Source organism: Aulonocara stuartgranti (genome assembly GCF_965226115.1).
Source record: "Aulonocara stuartgranti genome assembly, chromosome: 5".
NCBI classification, from domain to species: domain Eukaryota; kingdom Metazoa; phylum Chordata; class Actinopteri; order Cichliformes; family Cichlidae; genus Aulonocara; species Aulonocara stuartgranti.
Window position 1 is genome coordinate 5,768,251 of NC_138943.1, and position 23,287 is coordinate 5,791,537.

General features: G+C 38.3%; 3 protein-coding genes across 4 annotated transcripts in view; 1 reads left to right on the top strand and 2 right to left on the bottom strand.

The window, feature by feature from the left end:
• Positions 1-8,135, bottom strand: part of necab3 (N-terminal EF-hand calcium binding protein 3) — a 42,430-nt gene extending 34,295 nt beyond the window's left edge. The window contains exons 1-2 of the mRNA XM_082533776.1: positions 7,375-8,135; positions 2,921-2,945 (exon numbers count right to left, since the gene is read on the bottom strand). Coding sequence (XP_082389902.1) covers positions 2,921-2,945; positions 7,375-7,497 — 148 coding nt within the window. The 5' untranslated portion in view covers positions 7,498-8,135. The remainder of the gene's footprint in view (positions 1-2,920; positions 2,946-7,374) is intronic.
• Positions 8,136-8,278: 143 nt separating this feature from the next.
• On the top strand, positions 8,279-15,627 carry rbck1 (RanBP-type and C3HC4-type zinc finger containing 1). Of its 2 annotated transcripts, none has more exons than XM_082533762.1 (12): positions 8,279-8,558; positions 8,929-9,076; positions 9,401-9,497; positions 11,117-11,315; positions 11,451-11,593; positions 11,701-11,874; positions 12,350-12,510; positions 13,260-13,356; positions 13,548-13,727; positions 13,818-13,916; positions 14,620-14,763; positions 14,863-15,627. In XM_082533762.1, the coding sequence occupies exons 1-12, from the start codon at positions 8,519-8,521 to the stop codon at positions 14,941-14,943; spliced, it is 1,563 nt and encodes a 520-aa protein (XP_082389888.1). In that variant the 5' UTR covers positions 8,279-8,518; the 3' UTR covers positions 14,944-15,627. The 2 variants fall into 2 exon arrangements, with proteins under 2 accessions (XP_082389888.1, XP_082389889.1); XM_082533763.1 differs by having other exon boundaries at positions 8,932-9,076.
• Positions 15,628-16,178: 551 nt separating this feature from the next.
• On the bottom strand, positions 16,179-23,116 carry tbc1d20 (TBC1 domain family, member 20). Its single transcript, XM_082533775.1, has 8 exons — positions 22,628-23,116; positions 22,320-22,505; positions 22,127-22,207; positions 20,233-20,419; positions 19,964-20,065; positions 19,169-19,310; positions 18,488-18,666; positions 16,179-18,329 (listed from the first exon to the last, which is right to left on the bottom strand). Exons 1-8 carry the CDS (start codon positions 22,677-22,679, stop codon positions 18,065-18,067), a joined length of 1,194 nt encoding a protein of 397 aa, XP_082389901.1. The 5' UTR covers positions 22,680-23,116; the 3' UTR covers positions 16,179-18,064.
• Between the last annotated feature and the right edge of the window lie 171 nt (positions 23,117-23,287).

The window sequence follows — 23,287 nt, forward strand, 5'->3', positions numbered from 1 at the left end:
TTATTGAATAATATTGTACATTTATTATACATCCAAGACAAAACTAAACATAAATTATAATATTGCTAATATTTTTTAGATATTTACACAGAGACATTCTAATAACTATTTACTCAAGTTTATTATCCATCATTGTTACTATAACCATAGTAACACTTTATAAGTTTTACCAAGACAGGACGTGCTTAGTAACTACCACGTTTCTATTATTCAGTGCATTCTGACGGTGTCATCATATTATATTCTTCGCCTAATTCCAGTGGGATTTATATTTCAATTACTAATGAAAAATAACTAGCAGGGGTTGTAGGAGAGAATATTTTCTTTGAGTTTTTCTGTCATTATAACGAAACAGAGAATACATTTGGCTGGAAGCAACAGAACAATTCATAATGTCAAATTCCTGTCATAGGAGATTGTTAAGAGCTGCTGAGAAGTAATTGTTGTGTGGAGGTAGACCCTGTATACGCAATAATGTCCTACTGATGTGCACTTCTTCTTGATTTGCTTTGGCATGTTATTTCATCTGATGTTAGAAATAAATATATCTCTCTTACAGAGCAGTAAGGGTGCTGAACCTGCTGTACATGTGTTTTTTTCCTCAATCATAGGGCTCTGGTGACAATCTATATGCCAAAAAGCATTTGATTCTGTTAGATGAATGGTATTATTTTACATTATGGATGGAATTATCCTAGCCTATCCTATCCTATGCTATACTGTACTATATTGAAAACAATAAAATACATACAATAAAAATGAATATATACCCAAGACTATTCAATTGATTTCATTTCAAAAACAGAAGAAGATATTTGGAATTGAGGTAAAGAAAAAGAAAACCGAGTATGAGATGTTAACAGACAAGCAAAAGTTTACCTTTTGAACCTGATTATAGGTCAGACTAAATGTGCAGTCCTTAATGTTCAAAACCATTTAGTAAGTAGACATATTTCTGATAACAAAAATGTTTGAATAAGTAACTCCCTTGAAAAAGTTAAATGTAAAAAAACTACATAAAGTAGAAATGCATTTCAGTCACAACTGAGATAGAAATTCATGATAATTTTAAAGAGCTCTTTAAAAACTGAAAAGCAAAGCATGAAAATTAAAGTAAGATAGGAAGCCAAAGGTCCTTTCATGATAACACAAGAGAAACGAGATACAGTGGTTAACAGCATGCTTACTCTCGAGGAGAATCTTTAGCTGGAAATTAGTCATTTGTTTGTTATTATAATATTTATCTAATTTCTCTACCAAGGCTGACTGTTGGAGGTCCTGCATCAAATTACCTCAACATCCATGACAAATTTATTTAGAGCTTGGACTCCAAACTCTAAGCTACTCCCTGATTATTGGGCAATAATCAGGGAGTAGCTTAAGAAAGGGATATGAAATAACTAGATTGACCTAATTTACAAAATATATATTACTGAGATGACTCCATTGGTCTCAATGTTCTGTTTATTTAAAAACACAAAGATGATTTAACAAAAAGAAATAAAGCTTTGTTGGAGCATAAAAAGAGGACAGTTCTTCTTCTTCTTCTTCTTATTATTATTATTTATGTTTTCACTTTTAGGGCCTAAAAAATGTAAATGCTGACCCATCAGAACTTTGCCTTTCCTAAAATTATCGATTGTGCACTTAATACATGCCAAGATGCATCCCAGTATGGTAGATGTTGATGTGAGCCAGTCTTTTTACGTATTTTCTTCTGTAAATAAATCTTAAATCTAAAAGCGTTCTCTCTTTGCACACTAAGAAATGCGTGCCTTCTGTTGCACTGTCAAAAGCAATCACAAAATAAAAATGGATCATTTTGTGTCTCAATGAAAAAAAGAAAAATTGCATCTGACACAATGACAAATATCAGTTTAGCAAAATCACAAAATATTTTTTTCTCAACAAAACAAGTCTCTGGTGTAATACAAGAGACATACACACATACAAGAGACACGGCAGCCGCTTTTGCAGTCATCTTTGTCTGTTTACTTAATTTATTAATAATCCCAGAGCAAATACTGCATAAGCTACAGCTTCACTTCAATCTAATTTCCTGAAAATTGCTCATGAAAACTATAATGAACCAATCTGAGGGGGAAGTCTGTACAACAAAAAGTAATTTCATTAAAATTAGCTGAATGCATTAAACATCACGCACCAATAATATTGATGCATTAATGCTGGAGTCTCCCGGGGCTACTGGCACAAATAACAACTACAGTAAGCGCTTGCAATGCTTATAGCTTCTCACTGCCAAATTTTACAAACCCAAGGTGCCCTTAAGAGCCCTATACAGTGTGACGTAGGAGGCATCTACAGGTGCATTCACTGTGCATTCAGACCAAACTGATCCGGCTAACCGACAGTGAGTATGGAGCTACAGTATCATTGTGAAGTAGCACAGTTCTTGGTAGACTGTGCCATTACCATGAGGTAAAATGAGTAAAACAAACAACTGATTATGACACAGACATAGGTATGTGTACAGATGTCCAACTCTTGAAATACGAAGTCTATCCTGTACGCATTTGGCAATAAATTTGTTGCTAGAAAAAATATCTTGGCTGCGGCTGTGTTAACATGACTCATAATAATTTGTAAACAGCACCCGCAGCACCCAAACAATGCAGTTTGACAGGAAGAAGCTTTATTTTGTGTGGCATGTTCTTCCAAGTTTGGGCTACAATCCAGAATCTCAGAATAATTTTAATTGGGTGGAAAAACTTATTCAAGCATGCAGAGGAAAGAAGATTCACTTGAAGAGTCATTCATGCAAATTCCCCCCCCCCCCCCTTTTTTTTTCTCCATCCAGATTGTTTGGGGCATAATAACAAGTGGAAGGATGTGGAGAAATAACAAGCATGCATTGTGACAAATTATTCATCACCAAGCATATTATGTACTGTTTACTCACCGTTTTTGTCTGCTCTGCGGAAAATCTGGAAAACAAAAAGAGGGGGGAGAGGATGGTTTTTATTTCTAGCATAGGATCACTGAAGGGATTCTTGCAATAAGCAGGTGTAAATTATTAAGAATCATGGCAGTTTGTCAAAAACACAATAGGATGTTTAACGCCTGCGGTTCGTTTATCCTGGTGCACAGACTAGAAAGATGACAAGAAGAAGGACATTTACAAAGGCTGTTATACTCTGCATGAGTGAGTCATGTTAGGTTGAAAGCAAATTGATAGTGTCAGTTCTAAAATAGGTTGAACAATTATCATTCTAAAGTAAACAGTCATTTACTTCAGAAGTGATAATTGTACGGTAACACCACACTATGTTTATTGTCTATTTGTTTGACTCACTGATGCTTTTTCATTAATTTCTTAGGAGGGCCAATATGGTAGGTAGTAAGAAGGATAATCATTTGCTATATGTATTATACACAATTCTGTTAAATATACAGTATGCAATAATATGCAAGAGTAACAGTAAGTCACAAATAATGGGGACTCCAAACACAAGATACTATCTGATCCACTTGCAGCTTATTTTCTCTGGCATGCAGCTTTGTCTGCAAACAACACAGAAGTCCACCTTTCACTAAATCCTTTTTTCACTATGAGCATCTGAACATTTGACAGCAGGAAAAGCAGAAACAAAGCTCCTGCATTAGTTTACTGTTTTGCTTACTTCAACATAGCCATCGTATCAGTTTTATAACGCGGTAACAATGTTCGTTTGAAGCCATTTCATGGATTATCAGTCTAATCACAACGATGCTGCGCTGTATATAAACAATGCTGTGTAATCTTAATAGAATTGGTTTCCTCCATTCTGTTCCCTGTGGGGGACTCTCATGTACAAAACTGGCTTGAATTAACAGTAGCGGATGGAGCACTTACGTCAGTTGTATTATTTAATACACCAATGATGACTATACGAAGACAAAACTATGACTGCACACACCACATCACTCAGCTGCAGCAAAAAAACACCAAAACAAATACAGATTTTGTTTTATATATATATATATATAACTGGTCTGTGTTTGATAGTAGTTACTGTTGCAATTGTTATGGAGTTTAAAAAAAGATAGAATCTTCTTGTTTTTAGCTGAGTTTTGAACCACCAGTAATGGCAACTTATAAAAAGCCCACTTCTCAAGCTGAAAAAAACACCCATCAGATAAAATCAACAGTATAGATTATTCACTAAAAGTAGAAAAATCACTAAAACTGAGGAAAGCCATTTGTTTTCTGACACGCAAAAGACAAATGTCCACACAACAGGATAAAGCTCAGGGTTGATCCTGTAAAGCCTGTGCGACTGCTTTGAGAAAAAGAGTTGCTTTTTGGTCAACATGTAAAAATCTACTTGTTTCATTTTTTTTTTCTTTAGCTCAGTGAAAACATTATTGTCCAGAAAATAGAAAGTGGACTGTTTGGCTTCACCAAACAACATAAAATAGAAGCAAAACAGAAAGCTATACCAACACACCATCAATAAATAACAGCGGTAAAACAGGGCTTTAGATCTAGATTTAAAGATCACAGCCACAACACAGCGACTAAAGTAACTATTGTGAAGGCTAAATATATTTTTCAAAGCGTTTGAATACACAATCAAATAAAACTCAAGTCTACTGTGCACTGAGATGTGTTTCTTGAAAATATGAACATGAAACTTAGATTTTTAAACCAATTTTAGTTTAATCTGTGCACTATAATAAGAATTTCACAAATATTAATGCAGCCACACAAACAAACATATATGTGCATTTGTAGCTGTATGCAGCTTGGTTGTCATTCAGGTGAGCAGAAAACAATAGCTTCATTAAGCGAGTTTGAATGCAAGATCTGCAATGAAAACAACAGATTCGTAATTTGTTCTCTTTTATTGATTCTCTTTCACTCCCTGAGACATTTATGTCCAGTGTTAAGCAGCACAACTGCCGTGCTCATTGGTTTTGACCTACAGTTTATTAATCCTGCAGAATTTGGTCCTCGTTTTAATTTGCTATAGGTCAACAAGCTCAAGGTTTGCACTTGTGCCCTCAGTGTGTCTGTCTGTCTCTCCACTGCTTCAATCCTGACTTATAACAAGAGCCGGGTCATAACGACTCACTTCACGAAACACTGGCTGCTCTATTTTTGATTCCTCATCCTATTAAAAGCAACATTGCACTTGGATTGCACATAGAAAGGACAATCAGAACACTCTACTTATCTTACATGAATACAAATTTGATGTTGTACCGGCTTTAGGGTTCTGTCACTGCACAATCTCAGTCAGCAGCTTGTTCTTTTTCACTTTGGCACTGTGACCCATCTAGCCAACATTTTCCACTCCTCCTCTATTCCAGGAAGATCAGGTATAGCGTTAAATGTGTTTGTTGTTTGGCTGTGGCTTTTGACTCTCCGGTGTCAGGAGACGATAATGCATCATTTACAGCAAGCCCAGGAAAGGTCAGACCTGCTTCCCATTGTGTTACTGTTCTGATGTCATGGTGGAGGGTATTAAGACGGTGGGTTATCTCAGGCTCTGCTTTCACACCACTTGGTGCAATGCTTAATAAAAAAGACATAACATCACCAAAACAACCCTAATAAATATGCTTTGTTGTTAGTAAATGCCAGATGATTTACTTTCTGTGACAATCCAAAATATCATATTTTTCTTTCTCAGTAGCAGCAAAAGAAGAGAAGAAGCAGAAATAAGTGCCAGGAATCAAGAAAGCCTAAGAAAAGCAGGCCTGCTGCATTCACAAAACAAAGACTCTAAGAAGAGTAGCCAACAATGTAAATGATGAAACAGCCTCATACAACCCTAGCACAATCAGTCACTTTTAAAGGTTTGCTTTTTCTTTGATTTGTTGCAATCTTTGCATCTCTAATGTTAGTGACTGGCTCAGTATCCTGCAATTGATGCACTGATGTGCAGATCTGTCTGCAAATTAAAGCTTATATGTTGCATGCAAAACCAAGCAACGTGCTTTTATAATAAATCAGTTTAATTGTTACAAACAATTACAAAATGTTCTGAATCAATTAGCATTTAGTCATTAATCCCCTGTCATTCTGTTGTGTATGTCTCGTAACCACTTGAAAATCAGTAGGTAGCACTGCAATAACAAAGGATTCACATTACTCGCTTTTACTTTAGGAACACAAAATCTTTATGCAGACTTAAACCTGTACTAATGGAAATGTCAAACCAACACAAAAGATTAAAATTCTTAAAATCTCTCAGCTGTCCCAGGGGAATATTTGGTCAATCTACAGCTAGGAATGTTTCCAGTCTTGGAACATGGTGCTTCTGCACCAAATAAAGGTGGAAAGCAATAAAAAGAAAGAATGAGGAGAAAAATGCAATGCACAGAGCAACATGGCACTTAAATTCAAGACAGCATGTCCGTTTCTGACTGAGACTGATTATTATTGTATTCAGTACTGTCTCCTACACACAGTGTTTTAAACAATTTAAGCATAATTATATTTTGAGCATAGAACCGTCAAGCTGAATGGTCTTTTTTGTGTGTTAGTGCTCAGTCAACAGAAAAGCTCAAGGCCGAAGACTGAATATGAGAAGCACTTCAATCACATACCCCATTCAGGGACAGTGCACACTTTTAAATAGACATTTCTGCAAAAGTAATGTCCTTGTCTACACAAGGTTGTAGTCAAAGGGAAATGGAAAGCTTCAAGCTAGTGAGAGCTCAGATTTGGAAACATCACTGGTCTGCTAACCTCTAACAAGATGACAAGCTGGATGGTGGTTTCTATGGCAGCATTGCAGGTTAATAAGGCTGTTACTGTTTTGAGCACAACTTAGGGTAAGCTGCGCATTATAAATCATAGCACCATTTTTGAGTTGATCACTTAGTTTGTTTGTTTGTTTGTTTAATACATATATATTGAATAGGTTCACTGTTATGCACGTATTGCCTCTGAAAGCCCAGAAGTGTTTGCATCTGTGCGTAACAAAAAGAGGAGAACCCCCAGCAGTCCCTAAACCTGTCAGACTGGGGGCTTAATTTATCATGCAGAGACAGCAGCTGCAGCTGCAGCTTTTCCTACTTTCCTACGCACACGCGCGTACATGGCGAAGCGCACACCACACAACATCTGATAAACAATACTGTAACGATGCAGTTTTCATTTCCACTAAATTCTCTAGAAAGTAATAAGTAAATAAGAGGGAGAGAGAAAAAACATTTAAATTTGCAGCACTATATCAACTCAGACCAGATCTTTTCTTTTCTTTTTTCTTTTTTTTTCATTCAATCTAATATTATTTGAACAATGAATATATTTAGATTTACAGTTAATATAAAAATACAAGAAAAATGAATGAAAAGCAAAAGCGTCAACAATGTGTTGCATCAGTAACACTAATACATGAGTAAGAGAGCGGATCCACTCACATCATGAAAAATAGTAAGCCCCTGTCCGGCATTGTGCGGCGGCTGCTGTTGCTGCTGAGCCCGAAGATGCTTCTGTTTGGCCGACTGCAGGCACATAGTGATCATCTCTGTACAAGCCAGCATCTTCGACCGCAACGAAACACGTCTAAATCAAACTGTTGAAGTCTAGAAGGCTAAAGTAAAATGAAGATGTTGCTATGGACGAGATTAGGGCTCCAGGTGCGAGAGATGACAAGTGCAAGCAGGCAGGCGGGGACTCGGGGACGCTCTGCAACTTTGTGGTGCGCAGCTGAACAGACCCGCCAGCCCCTCCTGCTGGAGCCGCTGTGATTGGCTCGTTTATCAGCATCTGGATTAAACTGATCATCACTAAAGCTTCTTATCTTCCCATAACCCTTTGTATATCTTTTTTTTTTCGGTTTGAACGCAAAGACACACTATTAAAACTAGAGCTGCAATATACGACCAACTTGCCCTCGGAGTGCTCATTCATCGCCAGAGATGTTAATACCGATAAAAAAGGGCTTATTTTAAAGGGCTTCCGTTGTTCTTAAGTTAAATATACAGCGAATGTAATTAATCTGAATTAAATATTAGGTCCAAAGTTGTAAAACCTGAATGTTAAAATGAGTTCAGCCTTTGACATACACTGCCATCTGCTGGATGCGAGAAGTCACCATTTCAGATGGGGGTTTTTTTGTTTGTTTTTTTTAAAGGGGGTGAATTTATAATTAGATTTCATGCATCGGCTGTTATTTATTTTTGGACTTATTCGTGTGGTTTTTAGTTTTACAATAATGCATTTAACTGATTTAGATAGGAACAAAAAAGTGTCAACGAGGGGTGGAGCGAAATAAATTCCAAAGCGATCCTTTAAAAATATCTCTTCCTGGGCGTGAGTCAGTTTCACTTTCCGTTCTACCTGACAGGGACTGAGAAGTGAGAAAGCGACGCTAGAGTGGTACTTCTGACTTCTACTTGGCTCTCTTTGGCCCTATAGCTGCCTTTCTTAACCTTAAGCCGAACTTGGAAAGGCTCTGTCGGATGAGGACTGAGGAAGTATTGCCTGAAATCGTTTTAAAGGCAGCTGTGTTTCGTTACAGCTGCCAAGCAGCTTAATAATTTTATTACCTCCCGTGTAGTAATGGCTTCAGAGGTGGCACCGAGGGTCGATCTGACTGAGGGTAAGCAGCTCAATTAACTTTCGATTTTGTTATGAAGACTCCAAATACTTCTTGACAACTACGTTTTATAAGATCTCAGAGCTGTCCTAGTAAAACAGAAAGCGTTTTGTGTGTGTCACTGCTTGCTATCGATTTCTTAGTGTAGAGATTGTGAAAGTGTCACTGTTGTTTTGGTAAGACTCAACGCTTTATATTGTCAAAATCAACAGACAAGCCACTATCAATTTCGTAATGTTCATTTACCATTGCTACGTACGTGTATGTTGGCATAGAGGATAGAAAGAAATCAATTGATAATACGAAGAATGAAAGAAAAACGAGTTATGCTGACAATAAGTCACGTGACGCCCCTCTTCCTTTGCTCGCGAAGAAGCGGAGGAGCTTGCCCGGTCTCTGACTGAAGCCCTCAGCAGCGGGGACTCTGAAGAAGCAGCTAAACTGTGCCAGAGGCTGACTCAGCTCTCCGTCCGGGTGTCAGTCAACATCAACAGTCAGATCTACCCCCAGGAATCCATAAGGTGGGACACAGCAGTGTGTGGGGATATGCCTGTGTGTACTTCCCTGTTTCTTAAAATGCCTCCATGACAGTAATACCACAGACGCTGCTGTTTATGGGGGAAGAGTTCCCCTTTTTATTTTTAGATGGGCTCTGTTTTAATTTGGAAGCATGCAATGTAAACAAGAATTAAGGCCAAGTGCCAAAAAAAACAAAACATGCATATATGACTGTTTGTCTGTGGTTACATGCTGGAAATACCAAAATAAGAACACGAATGAATGGACATGAATGTTCAAGTGAAAATAGTAGAGGGCTGACATGTTCTGTTGTTCCTGTTCTACAGGTTGAAGGTTGGAGTGGAGGATGGACAGTCAGAAGACAATATCCCTGTGATTCTTGAGGTTGCTACTGGCATGACAATTGCACAATTAAAAGACAAGGTACTGATGTGAAAGCACACGCAACGCAAGAGGCAATTTTCTTCTGTTCTTTTATCATTATTTTTTTTTATGTAAATATTTTCTTACCAACCTATGATACATTACACATATAAAACCTAAAATGGAGCTGAGCTATGATCTATTAAAGGCTACTTGTGAAGTTTTCTTGTAACCAAAAATGTTTATGCATCACTCATAATAATGCAGTGAGTGTATCATGGAGTGTATCATTTGTCAGTAAAGCCTTGCCCCTAAATGCAATTCAGTATTGTTTATATCAGTGTTTATCAGCAAGCAGTCTTTTCTATTTTTATTTTAAATTCAGGTTTATTTCAGACTTCATGTCCAAAGTGAGTTTGCTCATTTCAATTTTAGTCTTGTTTTTAGAAGTTTCACTGTTAGTTTTACTGTTTTATTGTCTAGCACGTATACACTAAAGGTAAAAGTTAGGAAAGTCATTATAAGTATTATAAAGATTGTAAGTATCCTATTACCTTAAAAACACAAAACGTTTTTCAAACAGTTGACTCATTCTTGTAGATATCCAAAGTCTTAATAAACATCTTCATCAAAGTCTCCTCAGCCAAGCTGTGATAACAAATTTTTTGTTACGGTTTGGAGGAGGACTCAAGCGCAGGACTCCGGTTCTGATGCTCACAAGGATTTATTTACAATTCACCTGGTGTATATACAAGAAGGTGCGGGGGGTGCTATATACAGCTGAGTGAGGGAAGAAGGGGTCTCCAGGGAAGTCCAGGGGGGAAGCACGCGTTCTTCAGATCATCCACACAAACGATCACAGGCTCACACTCCGACACTGCCACACAGAAATCACACAGGGGAAAATCCAGGAAGCTCTGTAGGCAGGGAGTCAGGGTTAAGTACGACACACAAAGGAAAATACTCTTAACTAGACTTGCTGTAGCTTGGCTTCACTAACGCATGGTAGACAACGATCCAGCGATGAACAGCAGTCGCCTCCTGGTTTAACTGCTGATCGTCTTAATGAGACCCAGGTGTCTTATCTGTCGAGGGCCTGGGCCAAGGGCGTGAACCCACAGTGAGTTTCGCGCCGGCGAGAGAGAGAGAGAGAGAGAGAGAGAGAGAGAGAGAGAGAGCTGATCAGCTGATCAGCTGATCCGCCTGGCCGTGACATTTTTACCAAACGAATAAATACTAAAACTAAGGATGTTTCCTCTTTTCTATTTTTTATTTCATTTGAGTTCATGTTCCAAGTTCACAAAATCATTTCAGTTGGTTTTATTTTTCCAAAGTCTAGTATGTATTATTTTTTTTAAATATTAGTTAAGTAAAAGTTTTTTCACATCTAGTTTTAGTTTTCAGTTTGGTGTTAGTTAACTATAGTAACCTTACCACATACACACAGTAGCAAAGTTGTGCACCGATTCATACAAAAACAGCCCCACAGTGCTACAAGAGATCAAAACCCTCCTGACCATTCTTGATGTCTTCTATGCATTAAAGTGTTTATTACCCTTTAGGAAGTGGTAGTACACCAGCTGGCTTATGTTATTGTCTTTAAAGTTTCACTGCATTTTGTTAAGCCACATTGAAATTCCAGTGGACGAGTTACTTTTTCTTTTCTTTTATATTCAAAGATCAGCCAAGATTTTGGGTTCCACCCACTGCTGCAGCGCTGGGTGATTGGGAAGCGGCTAGCTCAGGACCAGGAAACATTATATAGCCATGGGATTCGAAATAGTGGAGACCAGGCTTTCCTGTTTATCAGGTCTGCCCATGCTGCTCATCTCACACGGCATCAGCACAACCTGGACCAGGAGCAACAACGTATAGATGGTAAGTAGTAAACAGTTGTCTTACCTTTTGAACGATAAGAAGAAGTGCTTTGGCTATGATAAATACAGACAGCAAAGTATGCCGTATTGATGTTTAATAACACTGAAGTTTTATACAATTAAAATATATTATTAGGTATCATGGAGTCGATGCAATCACTGCAGCTGTTTCCCAGAGGTCTGGATGGAGGTGGTGGTGAGAAGATAGTTCCTCCTCCTCTTCCTCCTAGAGACCAAACTGCTACTGTACCCAAGCCTCCTGTGGCTCCTAAACCTCAGGTCAGAACACAACTAGACCCTGCTTTAGCAATGGGCCTGCACATATAATTGTTTAAATACAGTAGTGCATGTTTTAGAGATGTGTAAACATATTGTATGTCTTGCAGTTGGGATGGGCCTGTTCAGTGTGTACATATCTGAACAAGCCAACACGTCCTGGCTGTGAGATGTGCGGAGGGGAACGGCCAGCAGAATACACTGTGCCTGACATCTACCAGCCAGATGAGGAGGAGATTAAGAGGATCCAGCAGGAAACACTTGCCATGATGCAGTACGAACAGGTAAAAGTGCTGCTTGTTAAAAAACAGCTAAAATTAAATCCTTTTAACACGGTCTCACATTTATGTGTGAAATAACCCTAATCACCTGGGGTCATGGGAAAACCTGAAATATTATAGGAAATAAGATTTGTGCTTGACAGGTTTTAAAGAAAAATTTAATGTTTATATTAAAACATCGGTATATTTGTTATAAAAGAAACAGACAGAAAGAAAGAGAAAAACCATCAGTTTAATTAACTCATTAAATCTTGTTTTTGTGTCACTTTTTTGTTTAAATTCCACATTTTAAACTACGCATTGTTCCTAGATGATTTGCCACACATTACCATTAAAGAATAATGAGAGCTGACTTTCGGGCCACAATAAAACTTCTCAGCTTTCACTTTCTATCTTCGGGAAAAGCTAAATTACTATGTTTGTAATGAGTCATGCAGTTTATCTGAACCTCTGCTGCGCATGCTACTCTGTGATAAAGGCTCAGCGGATGGAACGAGAAGAGAACTATTTGCACTTGTTGGCAACAGAAGAACAGAACCTTATCCCAAATGCCAACGAGGCAGATTGTCCAATTTGCTTCAGTAATCTGCAGCCAGGAGAGGGCATCGTGCTCAGAGAATGTCTCCATACCTTCTGCAGGTATGACAGAAAATAGCTTTGTAACATGACAGAAAAATTATCAAATTCTGTCTGCTTTCTTGGTCACTTTCTGATTAGCTAACATTGACCTTTACACCACCCATACCATATCCCAACTTCCCTGCTGCTAGACCTTCGCAATAACGTCCTTTACCAAAGTGCATCTAATGTCATCATCAATTTGATGCCTGTACAAATCTAGCCATTGCATTTACTACTGTTACTACTAACTGTACAGTGGAGTTACATGACACACTTGACTTACAACTGACTTTTGAAAAAAGAGCCTTTATTTAAAAACAAAACAAAACAGAAAAGATTTGGCATTTTAGTAGTATGAGTCAGAGGGGAAATATGCAGGAAATGGTCTGGGGGAGAACTAGGCCCCTGCAAGTCTTTCTCATATGGGCTGCCAGCTCGGCAAGATGGGCTACAGTGGTGAGTTTTCTTGCATGTACTGCCTGGTTCACTCACAACATTTCAGTGGGATTTAAATCTTTAGCTAATTTATTCTGTACCCCTCAAGCATCTTTTTGAACCATGTCTTGGTGCAAGTCTTGTTTTAGACCCGAAACACCTTCTTCTCCTATAATTTTAACTACATGTGTCATTTCTTTTGTGTATATCAACTTTATGCATATGCAGTGTTTCATATGTATGCTCGTTTTGAATAATAAGAGTCAGTGTATGCAAAATGTGCATTGTGCTTAATATTTTATGTATATAATGACGTGTATGTGATTACTCAGGGAGTGTCTAAAAGGGACAATAGTAAACAGTCAAGATGCTGAGGTGTCCTGTCCTGACAACTGTGACAGCAAATTACTGGACCGAGAGATCAAAGAGGTGAGTGTAAGCCACAGGGACACAACCTTAACCTTCACATGGTCTATGTTTGACAGTCATACATCACCTTTCCCAAAAAATAACACAGACAATAACTTTAAGAGAAGCAAATATGTTGACAGCCACACAGTATGTAATCTCTTACTCTTCATATGTCTCTGTTATTGTTTATGGTATAATCCTGGGTCCAGCTGCTCACGGAAGAGGAACACCAGCGGTTTCTGGAGTTGCGTCTGAGCATTGCAGAGAGCCGCTCAGAGCACAGCTTCCACTGTCAGACTCCCAACTGTCGTGGGTGGTGCATCTATGAGGATGAAGTCAATGAATTTCACTGTGAACTCTGCGACGAAACCAACTGCATTCTCTGCAGGGTACCTTTGTTACGTTAATACCTTAACTGAACAAAGTTTCATTTCGTGTAATAGAGAGGGCGCCAGATGTAAAGGACGTATATTTTTCAGGCCATCCACAAAGACATGAATTGCAAGGACTACCAGGATGACCTGCGTGTAAGAGCAGAGAATGATGAAGCAGCTCAGAAAACTAAACAGATGCTGGAGGTAAGTCAACTTTAAAGTGCTTTGTTAATTACCCTGAACAGTGAAAATCTATGAATGCTGGCAAAGCAAAGCAATGTGGATCAAGAAGCAGAACACAAATGACATTACAAACAAAATAATACATTGTCTCTTATCAGGGACTATAATTTTTCTCTTATCCAGAGTGAAATAAACCAAATAGGCAATTTTGTAGAATCTTAACCCTGTAAAATAAATCATAGAACAATTAGTCATTTTTTTGTACAATTAAATGTTCTTTCATTAATGGCTGCTTAAGGAGGCAGTTTCCAAATCCTCAGGTGTATCTTAGACTAGTGTCATTATTAAGGGTGAAGCAAGCTTTGGGAAGCCTTTGTTTCTCTGTGGCGGAAACAAGGGCTGTGGTGATCTGTTGCGCTCTTAACACCTTCTGTCTAATAACCTTGTGGTATTCAACACATGCTGTAAATGTATCTGTTCTGTTTAGTTGCATGCAGTGGCTAGGTCCATCTTTTATATGCAGGCTATGGCAAGGATTTAGGCATTGGATTGATACGGGGCTTTACTTTATGGAATACAGCAAAGTTAGATCATATTATATTCAGATTTTGAGTCAAGTGGATAAATTGTATTATGTTGATGTTTTTCTGTACTTTTTAAAATCACCCTCTCAGGCATTTTCCTCTATGGCTACTTCACACTGTTTCACTGTATTCAACTACAGAGCCTGCTGCAGAATGGGGAAGCCATGAAATGCCCACGGTGTGACATCATTGTCCAGAAAAAAGATGGATGTGACTGGATCTGCTGCTTGATGTGCAAAACAGAAATCTGTTGGGTCACTAAACAAGCTCGATGGGGCCCAAATGTAAATATATATGCATTAAGATAGATAAACATATTCAGAAAGGTTTCTCTATTGTGTGTCTGAGACATGGTTCTCATTTCTTTCTTTTCTTTTTTACAGGGCAGCGGTGACATAACTGGTGGATGTAGATGTCGAGTCAATAATCAGCCCTGTCATCCTAACTGCCAAAACTGTCACTGAGGGAAGAACACTAATGAACTCATATTAGAACCTCCAGTGAAAGCGATTACACTGTCTGGATAAATTCAAACCACATCTCGTGCTCAGATCTCCGATTTAATGGTAGTTTGATTTATTTCACCCTCTCTTTCACTGGTATATGGACAAAACTCATCATCTATCTTGCTTGCAATGCATCCAGGTGTATTAAAAACTGTTGTTAGTACAGTGTGAGGGGGAAAACAGTTATACTTGGAGTTTTTTTGCCACAATACCTTCTTATCTCTAGCTATTGCTTTCTTCTAGTTCAATGAGCCAATTGTGATACTATTTACTTGAGTTTGGATTCGACTCAGAATTTATCAGAACACGCATACTGAGGTAACATTTTACTTTTCTGAACAAAGATGCAAAAGGTCTTTGTGCTTATACAGTATATAATATTAGCACTCCAAAGATGACGGGGCATGATAAGGGCTTTCTTGTTTATTTTGTCTATAAAGTCTGATGATAAATAGCAATATTTTTCATTAATTTATTTTACAACTAAGAATTTTATCTATCAAACACCAGGGCAGTTGTGGTTATAAGTACTATTAAGGTCTTACCAATATAAATGGTCAGCACTTTCTGTTTAAAGTTACTGTTTTTGTTTGATATGTTATTAAAATAAATGGCTGGTTATGGGATTGTTCAGTCGACAAATCAGACTTTTCTTTTTGTTTACATTGAATGAATGTACTCATAATGAAAAACAGATTGCTCTAATGCACTTAATGGCTATAAAGTATCATGTGTATAATGTCTTTCTCTGCAACTAATTCCTGTATTAATTCCTAAAGAATTACAGGAACTAAATTACTACACATAAATTATATGTGATGTTGCATTAAAGCTTGTTGTTAGGCTTTACATTCTATGTCTTGAGTCATGAAGCACCATGTATTTTAAATATGGACATTATGATGTAACTGTATATCTAAACAGATTTTAAAAATGAGCTTAAGATCAGCTCAAGCATCTGACGATGTTCAACTTTGTCATCTTCTGTATCCTTAATTATTATTTCTTATTAGAACCATAGCACTAATCTAAATATGTTAAGAAGCCTAAGGAACTGAAGTCACAAAGGACAATTGAGGCTAATGTGGTCTAGCAGAAGCCGTCAGAGGGCAGCTAAAACCTGAATTTGAGAAATCCTGAAAAACACACTATATAGTCATAGAAAATATTCTGAATAAAAACGTAAGCCTGAATCCAAATGCATAAAACCTTTTCACTCTAGTTTATTAGCATTCTCTTGTACAACTTTACATTAGTAGACAGTCCAATAGTAACAAAAATAAACATAAAAGGCAGATAAATCATTTAGTGCAATGAAAATAAATGAACACCGCTGAGTGCAGATACGTCCTGCATTACAATGCTCAACAACTAAGCTCTTAGGAGCATAAGAGCATCCTTGGACATGTGCCAGTCACCTTCATTTCAGTCAGCTTGCAGATCCCTTACCAGCTGAATGAGAGGCTCAATACAAGGCCAATAAACCAATCAAACACAGCACAGCACTGGAGCATCAAGCCTTCAGCTTCACATAGAAAAAAAGCATCAAATAAAATCACTTTGATGAGTTTCACCCAATTAAGAAGTTTTTAGAGGACTACCAGTTCTGTGTCCCGGTAGGGGGCAAGAACTCAAGGCTGATATTTGAAACAAGAACTGTGGGTTTTCAAATGACTGACAATAAACGAAACCCTATTAAAATGAAATCTCTTATTTAAGGATGTGATTTTAATGTCAATGACTGGAACAATCTGGTACCGTGGACCAATTCTACACTCAAATCACTTTACAAAGGAGCATCTGCTCAAATCAAGCAAAAAAAAAAAATCATGTATAAATCTAAAATATTAGACAGAATTAATATGAAGGCCCAGGCACTTCTCTAAAAGGAGCACCCTTCCAAACAAACTGAGTAAAAGCAACTATCAAATCAAAGTGATTTTACAAAACTAATGCAGTCAGTACAAGCCAGGTCTGCTATACTGCTAATAAGAAGACAACAATATCAACTTAATTTTACTTATTCCACCTCTGATATTTACGGTTACTAGGCATTTGGTGAATGACCATATTGTGGGAACTATTAGGATATGACCATCTTCTCTAGAATTTTTTTTTTTTTTTTTTTTTTACATAAACTAGTTATTTGGGTACACAAAACACAAACTCATTTTCAGGTGTGTGTGTGTGTGCAAGCATTAAATAACTTAAAAGTTATCACTTAGCTACTCTTATACTATTTTCCTGGGCGATGAAAGCTATATTGTATTGCGAGGGCATATTCTCAAATATATGTTTAGGCAAACAAAAACTTCAAGTAAGCTACAATGTATTTACTTTTGTAAGACCAGTTTCATTTAACCAAGTCATGGGTAACAGCTGCTGATGTGTTAAAGATACTCGGTCCTTTAGAGAAGATACCTTTATACGCTTACTGAAAGGGTTAAACATAACTAATGAAATACACAAAATGATCTAAAAATAATGAAATGGTGACCCTTAAAGTGCCTGCGTGTCATGTTTCTATACAGTTACTTACCTTAAAATTAACAAACAGTAAATTTTACAAAGCGAGAATTCAGGAATTCCCTATTTGGTCCAGGTATCAAATAGATTACAAATGGTTTGTGACTGCGCACACACTCAACTACACACACAAACACACACATTCACTCAGGCGCTCGTAATTGGCAGCAGTTTCAAATGTAGTGAGTCTGCCAAGTTTTCTGCAAATCCCTGTGAGGATAATGCCTTCAAATTATTTTAATACTAAATATAAATAAGCTTTCGTGATGACCATCAATAATGGTTCTTATACATAGTCTCTTCATTATATTCTTCAATTCAGAACAACAGCAGCATTTACACTGGTGCCTATTCAGGAATTACAAAGCAAAAAGGCTTGACAAACCCTACACAGAGTAGAAAGACATCCTTGACTTTAGAGAGTGCACCCAGACAGTGTTGCCGACTCCGCGGTTTGTGGTTTAAACCATTAAAGGGTTCTTGATAGCAGACCCACCAGCTTGATTTAGTAGAGGACAGAATACATGGAGTGTTGGTGTAAAAGAAAAGCAGTTCAAGGAAATAAGTCTAGCTTGGGGGCCCACTCAAGAGCAGTATTGACCACAGCAAGAGCTGCTGCCCCTAAAGCCACTGTGAGACCCATGACTGCAAGTCGAACAAACCGCCGTGCTGCTGAAGGTTGGGCCACTGCAACTACAGAGCTCACTCCTGAGCTCTCCAGTGCAGCCTGCTTTTGTCTGCGTCTGCGACGGAGAACTGAGTCTGGTCGTTGCTGCGCAGATGCAAGTTCAAAGTCCTTAAAGGTAGAGCTTGCCATGCTTAAAGAGACAGATACATGTAGAGAGACAGAAAAAGGTTTTATTGAAAGTGAGTAACTGCAGTTTTTGAAGTAGAAGAAACTAAAATGTGAGTATTAGTATATAAGAAAAATCAGTGATGACAGTTTCATACAACTAAAATAACTATAAGAACTTACCTTTCATGTGAAGCAGCCTCTCTAGCCAATTCAGAGGGGGGAAACTGTACAAAGAGGTCTCCTGCTCGGCTGATGAGCGTCTCATAGGGTAGATCCTGGGGAATCTGGGATAGCAGGTGATGAACCATGGCCATATCACATTCACACTCCAATACCTCCTCCTCTCTGTACAGCACGATCTACAACATAAATACAATTTGCATACCAATATAAACATAGAGATGTAAACAGCATATTTGTCAAGGAAAACAATGATACATTCATACAGAAATAAGAAGCCATTCCCATTAGAGATGTAATCATTTAAAATAACACACCCGACTAAATTAAACTAAATAGGGGCAACTTAAAAAGAAGAACTGATCTGACATCACTGCATTGATCTAATAATAATAATACTAATAAAGGGATTGATTGATTAGCCACATATAATGTCAATAAATGCTCAACCATTACCAAATTGGTTTCCACAACCCTCATGAATACAACATTATCCATATCTTCAGCTGTCACAATGGCCTTTGCACAGTGAAAAAATATGAGCTTTCCATATGCACAAATGGAGATTATATAAATGGTTTATTCTTACACTGATTTAGAATATGTAATTCATGTAGTGTTAAAGTAACTTGATGTTTGGGGAGTGTCTCTGAGAGACAAACCAGGAAACAGGAAACTCACCACAGCAGCAAAATAGATGGGCATCAATGGATGGCAGGCCAGGAAGAAGTCATACAACCGGACAACATGGCGGAAGTCTGATAGGACATGGCCAAACCATGTGATGAGCCAACTGAGAGCAAAGACTGTACCCACCTCAGCCCTTAAAATGACAAGTGATGAGATCAGCTTACAATGACACACACAACTATTTAGTTTGCCAACTGCTCCACTTAAAGTACTCTATATAGCACCTACAACCAGAAATTTCTACAACTTTATATACTTTATATATTTATGATATAATCAGGAACTGAAAATCAAACATGAAGGCCAGCTGTAATGGTAACCTTTGGTTGCAGCCTTAATGACGTGGATGCCTTACAACTGAAACTTGAGCTATCATAATTGGATCAGTGTGATGTAAGAGCAGTCACCCTTCATTCCTTCACCTAAAACAGCTTTCATTTTATAGTTGTACCTGTTTTAACATTAACCTTAGCTGTTTAAAGGAGACACCGCTGTAGATATGCCAAAGTAGTAAAGGGTCATACTAATGATCATCATTAGTATGATGATGTACTGTCATTACAACAGACGCTAAAAGATTTTCTGTCTAAAGGAAAAAAATTACTATTGCATGCACAATTCTTTACTGTAAATTTAAGAAGCTAATATTAAAAGTTGGGTATGCAATCTCAGGCTTGTCATTTAACACACTAAAAAATAAAAATGCAAGGTTTAACATCCTCTTGTATCCTAATGCAGAACAAAACCCATTTGGCCTACTTTCACTAGAATAGGAGTGAATCTTACTGTTGCATGAAGTCATGCACCTCAGGGTTGACCCTTTCAATGATGGGCATCAGATAGTTAAGAATGTGTTTTGTGTTGTCCATAGTGGGATCCATGAAGTCCCTGAGAAAGAGAATAAGACAGACAGCATTTTTTTAATACCTCACAGTATGATTTTTATTGAAGCATAAAGCAATAAGGACAGACTGTGCATACAAAAAAAAAAAGTGGAAGATTAAGTAGCAGAGAAAATAACCTGCTGTAGATTCATTTGTGTCTGTGATAAGTACCTGAGGTGATGTGTGGAGAGCTTCTCCACTAGAGCAGTTGCAAGACGCTCTCCCACAACTAATAAAAAGGTCACGACAATGTCATGGTATCCTTGGTAGTAGTGCAGCTGGGGATTACGTTGCAGAACTCTGAGGATGATGTCGATTAACTCTTCCTGGAGACCCTCTCTCTGCTCATCTGGCATACCTATGCATGCATAGCCAAAATAGCGCTATATGAATCGAAAGTGCATTGAGTGCTCAAAATTAAATAGACCAGCCCGTTCAGCATTTTTCAAATAAAATACAGCTGTTAGCTTACATTGGCATTCAAAATGTCTCCACAACTAAAAAAATAATAACTATGTAATTCAAATTTGGAGTTAGGCTAACCACCATAGTAGCTCTTTCAACTAAAGTTTATTTAGCTGAAAAAGATGGAAAAGCAATTTCAGTGCATGTCGTTTGAGTATATCCTATGAATTCTCAATTGTCTTGGTTTGAGAATTGGATTTGTAATGGGAAAAATCTAGTTAACCCTCACATTTATTGGGGCGATCGTGGCTCAAGAGTTGGCAGTTCGTCTTGTAATCAGAAGGTTGCCGGTTCGAGCCCCGGCTCGGACAGTCTCGGTCGTTGTGTCCTTGGGCAAGACACTTCACCTACCGCCTACTGGTGATGACCAGAGGGGTGATGGCGCGATATGGCAGCCTCGCTTCTGTCAGTCTGCCCCAGGGCAGCTGTGGCTACAACTGTAGCTTGCCTCCACCAGTGTGTGAATGAGAGTGAATGAATAGTGGAATTGTAAAGCGGTTTGGATGCCCAGAAAAGCGCTATATAAATGCAATCCATTATTATTATTATTACATTTAGATGTAGGTGGTTAGAATTTCACTGTATGATTTTTGTATAGCCTTTGTAGGCTTAGCCGAAGTATATGTGTCAGGATGACATGGTGAAAAACTGCTTTGCTTTGCTTAACAATGTTTCACTATGTTATCTGCTAACTGTTGGGGTGTAGAAGGACGAAACTCCCTAGCTGACCAGTGCCAGGAGCTTCCTGGGAAAAGATAGTGGGAGTTGCCCTCTCCCCAGTAACATCCCGTGGGACAGAAACCTGCTGTAACTAAAAGATACACAGAGTTGTGTGTGAGGGTATAAAAGAGGAGCTGAGATGTCCCAAGGTCAGAGCTGGAATGACTGAACTGTGATGTGTGTTGGCTCTCCTTCATGCAGTAATAAAATAGCTTGACCACAGCTCTGACCATGTTGCAGACATTCTTTTTTACAGAAAATACCACGACAGATTCCTGCAGTGGAGAGCAATAGATATAGCTGCAACGAAGCCAAGTGGCTACCAGCAAAGGCCACTATATCAGCTAGTAGCAGCAAAGCCATTTTCATATTGCATTGATAATTACAATATTAAATGCAGATTATTTTTCAGGTGGATAACTACCGAATTTAAAAGGTTACAATGGAAGAAACAGTGTTTTGTCAACAATGTATGGGCAAAACATTAAAACATTTCTCAACAAAACTTCTAGCCAATTATACCATAACCCACTACAAGGCCAATAATATATAAAGAACGATGGTGACCCTGTGCCCATGTCAGCAAAGGCAAGGCAAGGCAAGTTTATTTGTATAGCACAATTCAACAACAAGGTGATTCAAAGTGCTTTACAGAGACAAAGGTTAAAAATATACAAGATTTGCAAGTAGAATTTGCCAACCCAGTTCAGTTTTCCCATAACATCTGGGATATGCTTCAGCCCCCCCAAGCCATGAATTGGGAAAGCAGTTAAGAAACTGGAGGAATTTATAGTTGTATTAGAAATGATGACACAGTCACTCTATATCATGTCTACAGTGTGTGTATGTAGACACAATTGGCCATGGATTGGTCACTCACCAGGTGGGAACCTCCGTAGTGAACGCTGGACATCCAGCAACACCTGGTTGTAGTCTTTGTTATTTTCTCGGTCTACAATGTCTGAAAAAATGAAAATGTTGCCACCAGCAATTACTGTATGATGCATTGACTGCTAGCCTTTGTATTAGGAGGTGCGAGACGCGCAACTGCATATCGTCAACAATTATAATACCTGGCTCTTGATTCAAGACATCAAGGGGGACGTTGAGGAGCTTAGGCCAGACCTGGCACCGTATCTCATCGGTCAGCAGTCCTCCTTCACTGATAGCCATCCTCCTCAGAGCTGCTACGTCCACTGGACTCACACTCAGTGCCTGTGTGATATCCGCTATTTTCCTCTTCCGTCTGGTGTCCCAGTCTGGAACAGACAACATCGTTTCACTGTTAGAAGCTATGCTCCCACATTTGTTTATTTATTTGTTAGCAAAGCGCCCCGAAGTGTACTCAAACAGTTGACATGACACAGTTAGCGACCGTTACCTTGCTTTCCATTCACTGGCGACGATGTTCCAACATTTCTAGACTTCTTCATGGTGTCTGTACGTCTTGATGCGTCCTCGTTAGATAGCACTACTTTCCATTCTCCCTAGTTTTTGCTAACTCCGTTTTAGCCTTGCGTGGCTGTCAATGAAAACTGTTTAATTACCAATGCTAGCCCCATGAAAACACGGCCTGGTAGATAACTAGCTATTCAGTGTTAGCTATTTACTAAGCTCGCGCTACACTGCCCTGGTTCCATAGCGGCTATTTTAGGAACACAGCCATCATTGCTGGGACCACTGACAAACAGGTTAACAACCGCCTACCAGCACTTGGATTAAATCGAAAAACCGGCTACATGTTTACATTGGCGGAAGCAACCAAGTATACAGCTGATACAGTTAGCCTAGCCGCTCATACGGAGTGATGACGTAGCAGGAAAGAAAAGCAGGAAGAGGAGGAGGAGGGGTAGGGTCGACCCAATTTTTACTGTAAAGAAACGAAACTTTAGAAACAGGAAAACACTAACAAAAAAAAAAAACAAAACATCAGGCAATACTTATCTACCGGGTTTATATAATACATAAACTAGAACTGTCTGCAAACTGTGTGGAACAGTATTTTCCTTGATATAAAATTATGACTTAACAACCAATTTAT